The sequence below is a fragment of the Vulpes vulpes genome, chromosome 1 (assembly GCF_048418805.1).
Source record: "Vulpes vulpes isolate BD-2025 chromosome 1, VulVul3, whole genome shotgun sequence".
Taxonomy (NCBI): Eukaryota; Metazoa; Chordata; class Mammalia; order Carnivora; family Canidae; genus Vulpes; species Vulpes vulpes.
Genome location: NC_132780.1, coordinates 10,393,622 through 10,397,220, shown reverse-complemented (window position 1 = coordinate 10,397,220; position 3,599 = coordinate 10,393,622). Strand labels below are relative to the sequence as shown.

Here is a 3,599-nt window from a genome sequence, read left to right as displayed (position 1 = left end):
ATGGGACCCCAGCACTTGAGCCCTGCGCAGCTGCTCTGCCTCCTAGGGGCCATCTCTACTCTTCCCCGTATGTCCTGCAGGGCTGGATGCTTTGGGACCTCTGGAGGGTGGGGGGCCGGATTCACCTATCTGGGGGAAGGAGGGCTGGATATCTGGGTTCCTCGGGATAGGATCTGTGGAGGTTGAGTTCTTGACTAGCAATTTGGGGGACTTAGAAGGTGATGCGAGGGGCCCATGCCTGGAAGGGCACTCTCTCTTTAGGGGCTGCGGCTCTTTTATGCTATGAAGCGACGTCCTCACTCTTCAGAGCTGTTTCTCTCCATGACTGGAAATGGCTTCTGATGAGGAGCATGGTGTGTAAGCTGAGTGAGGGCTGTGAGGAGACGCTGGTGTTCATCGAGACAGGTGAAGGGAAGTGGCTTTGATACTTTTGGGGGGGATGGCTCTTCTGACCCCCAGCTCCATTCCCAGTACCCAGGACTCTGGACTCGAGTTCCAAACATTTACTCCATTATATCTTTGGGAATAATGTCAAGACACTGGCAGGAGAGGGGCAGGACCTGGCTGGATGTGGTGTGGGCTGGATAGGAGGGCAGAAAGGAGGAGGGCAGGGCACCTGAGTGGCTCAGTCAGTTAAATGTCTGCCTTTGGCTCAGGTCATGACCCCAGGGTCTTGGGATCGAGTCCTTCATTGGGCTCCCTGCTCAGGGGGAAGTCTGCTTCTCCCTCTGCTCCTCCCCGCTGCTTACTTATGATGTCTCTCTCTCTCTCTCTCAAATAAATAAAATCTTAAAAAAAAAAAAGGAAGTAGGCAGATCACAGATGGATGGGCGACAATCTGGGAGAGAAGAAAAGAAAGGGACACAGAGGAGAGAGGAGCAAGGGGGAGACCCTGGGATCTGTGCAGCTGCAGCGAGTGGACCTATCCTGGCACAGTTGGGGATGGGGCAGAGTGAGCTGAAAGAGCAGGGTGCAGGGAGAGAGGGTGGCCTTTGGGTGTGGCCAAGGGATCTGATCAGAGCTCTCTATCTGCTCTTCAGGGACCAGAAGGGGAGTTGTGGGTTTTAAGGGCTGCAGTCCAGCCTCATCTTACCCCCCGCAAGTCTCCTACCTTGTTTCGCCACCTGGATTGTCCATTGCCTCCTATAGCCGTGTCTGCCGCACATATCTCTGCAATAACCTCACCAACTTGGATCCATTTGTGAAACTCAAGGCCGGCACTCCTAAGTCGACAGCATTTTCTTCCCACAGTTGTCCCACCTGTGTGGGTGAACACTCTAAGTCTTGCCTCCCAAATTTTGTCACCACTGATTTTTGCCCCTACGACGCCTCTAAGTGTTACAGTTCCACCTTAAAATTCCAGGCAGGTGAGAGAAGAGAAGCTTGCTTTAGTGCCTTCCCAGGCTAGTGGGATCTGAGAGGGGACTGGGGCCAAAGCGGGTGGGGGGAGGGAGGGGCAGGTGGGTGAATTCCAGGGAGGAAGGACTCAGGTGGCTGGTACCCAAATTTTTGGTGGGAGAGCTGATGTTCTGGTTTGTAAGGGGTGTCTGGAAGGAGGGTGTGCTTGCATCTGGAAAGTGTTCCTTTCTCCTCTTCGTCTGCTGTGCTTACAGGGCTTCTCAATACCACCTTCCTCCTCTTGGGCTGTGCTCGTGGACATCACAAACTTTTATCAGATTTTCACCATATTGGAAACATCAGAGTAACTGAGGTCCTCAACATCTTAGAGAAGGCCCAGGTTGCTAGTGCAGAGAGCTCCAGCCATAGTCCTGCTTGGAGCATCCTCTCCAGTCTTCTGCTTGCCTTCAGGGACTAACCGTCTAGCCGGCCTGGACAAACCCTTTCCAGTAACCAAGTAAAGTCGCGGAGTTGCCTTTTTGCTTTGTCCTGTGGTCCATGAGGGTGGTGGAGGTGTGGAAGTTGGGAAGGGGGCCAAACGAATCCAGAAAAGTGGAGGGGAGGGGCAGCAGCAGGCAGGGTGCATGGAGCAGTGAGGAGGAGGTGGGTGGGGACCAGGGTCACTGGCAAAGGGACAGTCATGCCCAGCAACCAGGAGGACCCCAAATATTCTTTGAAGTTTATTATTAGTATTATTTTTTAGTAACCTCTACACTTAATGTGGGACTCCCAACTCATGACCCTGAGATCAAGAGTTGCATGCTCCTCCAACTGAGCCAGCCAGACGCCCCTCCCCCCCACCAATATTTCTTTTCTCCTTCCCCTCCCTTTGGCGACCTGAGCTCTAGCCAGGTTCAGCCACCTCAAGAGATTCTGGCCAAATCTCTCCCCTTTTCTGGGCCTCAATTTCCTCCCCATTAAAATGAAAGACTTTATGAAGTAGAGTTTCATCAGGGTGGTTTTTATTTTATTTTTTAAAAGATTTTAAAGAAGATTTTATTTATTTGAGAGACCACCAGAGGATTTATTAGAAAGAGCAAGTGCGTGCACAAGCTGGGGGGAGGGGCAGAGGGAGAGAGACAGACTTCCTGCTGAGTGGGGATCCCAACACGGGCTCCATCCCAGGATCCCAAGATCATGACCTGAGCTGAAGTCAGACGCTTAACTAAGCCACCTTTCAGGGTGGTTTTTAAATAGGATCACTTATTGAGAGTGTCAGATACTGTGCTGGTATTTGTGCTGGGGTTTTACATACAGGATCTCATCTGATCCCCAGAAGACCTCAGTAAGATAGGTATTTTGCAAAGAAGAAACTGACCCTAAGAGGTTAAATTACCTGCCCAAAGTAGATTCCCTCTTGCCTTCCCTGCAGATCTCCATCCCTGCAGAGGGAATTTTATTGAGAAATTTGGAGACCTGGGCTGCCTTCCTCTGCCCAATAGTTGTCTTTATGTGTAAGTTGGCAAATAAAGGGGAAAGAAGGAGTGCTGCTGGCGGTGGCTGGTTTTCACTCAGAGCTCAGGTTCCAAGTTCCTAGAAGGAGGGCAATGTAATTCCTCTATATGGCCATAGGGGGAAGCAGATAATCCCACTATGCATATGCAAGTCTACAAGTTAGGTGTGGTTTGAGTGGGAGTGGGGGGTCGGGGATAGGGAAGAGAGTCCACCATTTCCATATGTGATCTCAGTTTAATTCTTCCCACTGAGAACTGGGGACTTGAGGAGATGGGAACTTAAGATAATTTTATGGTAGATTAAGCATTTTCTGTGCATTCCCTTATCTATTCTTACTACAATTTTATTTTATTTTTTTTAAGATTGTATTTATTTTTTTCATGAGAGACACAGAGAGGCAGAGAGAGAAGCAGATTCCCCGCAGGGAGCCCAATATGGGACTCGATCCTAGGACAATGGGATCACAACCTGAGCCAAAGGCAGACGCTCAAACACTGAGCCACCCAGGCGTCCTTATGGAGTACAATTTAATGAATACCACAAACATATCACTGAGTTAAGGACAAAGGGGCTAGGGGCTAGGGGCTAGGCAGGGAAAGATAAGGGAAAGGCCCAGAGTCAGGCTCCCACAAATCTCTGGGCTCCCATAAAACCCAGGGCACCAAGAGGCCCCAAGGTCAGGCTCCCATAAATCCCAAGGACACTGAGATGCAACAAAATCAGAAGGAAGTAAATCTGGCCCCTTG

General features: G+C 50.4%; 1 protein-coding gene across 2 annotated transcripts; it reads left to right on the top strand.

Annotated features, from left to right (window-relative positions):
- Nucleotides 1-1,816, top strand: LYPD4 (LY6/PLAUR domain containing 4). 2 transcript variants are annotated; one of them, XM_026013775.1, is made up of 4 exons: nt 1-67; nt 262-405; nt 1,041-1,367; nt 1,614-1,816. In XM_026013775.1, the coding sequence occupies exons 1-4, from the start codon at nt 1-3 to the stop codon at nt 1,814-1,816; spliced, it is 741 nt and encodes a 246-aa protein (XP_025869560.1). The 2 variants fall into 2 exon arrangements, with proteins under 2 accessions (XP_025869560.1, XP_025869561.1); XM_026013776.1 differs by lacking the exon at nt 262-405 and having other exon boundaries at nt 1-107; nt 1,048-1,367.
- The last annotated feature ends 1,783 nt before the right edge of the window (nt 1,817-3,599 follow it).

What these genes read in the sequence shown, in the direction of transcription:
- LYPD4 (XM_026013775.1), top strand. Translation starts at nt 1, where the DNA reads ATGGGACCCCAGCACTTGAGCCCTGCGCAGCTGCTCTGCCTCCTAGGG. An exon ending in GCTGGTGTTCATCGAGACAG is followed by an intron (nt 406 to 1,040) that starts GTGAAGGGAAGT and finishes TCTGCTCTTCAG; the next exon opens with GGACCAGAAGGGGAGTTGTG. An exon ending in CACCTTAAAATTCCAGGCAG is followed by an intron (nt 1,368 to 1,613) that starts GTGAGAGAAGAG and finishes CTGTGCTTACAG; the next exon opens with GGCTTCTCAATACCACCTTC.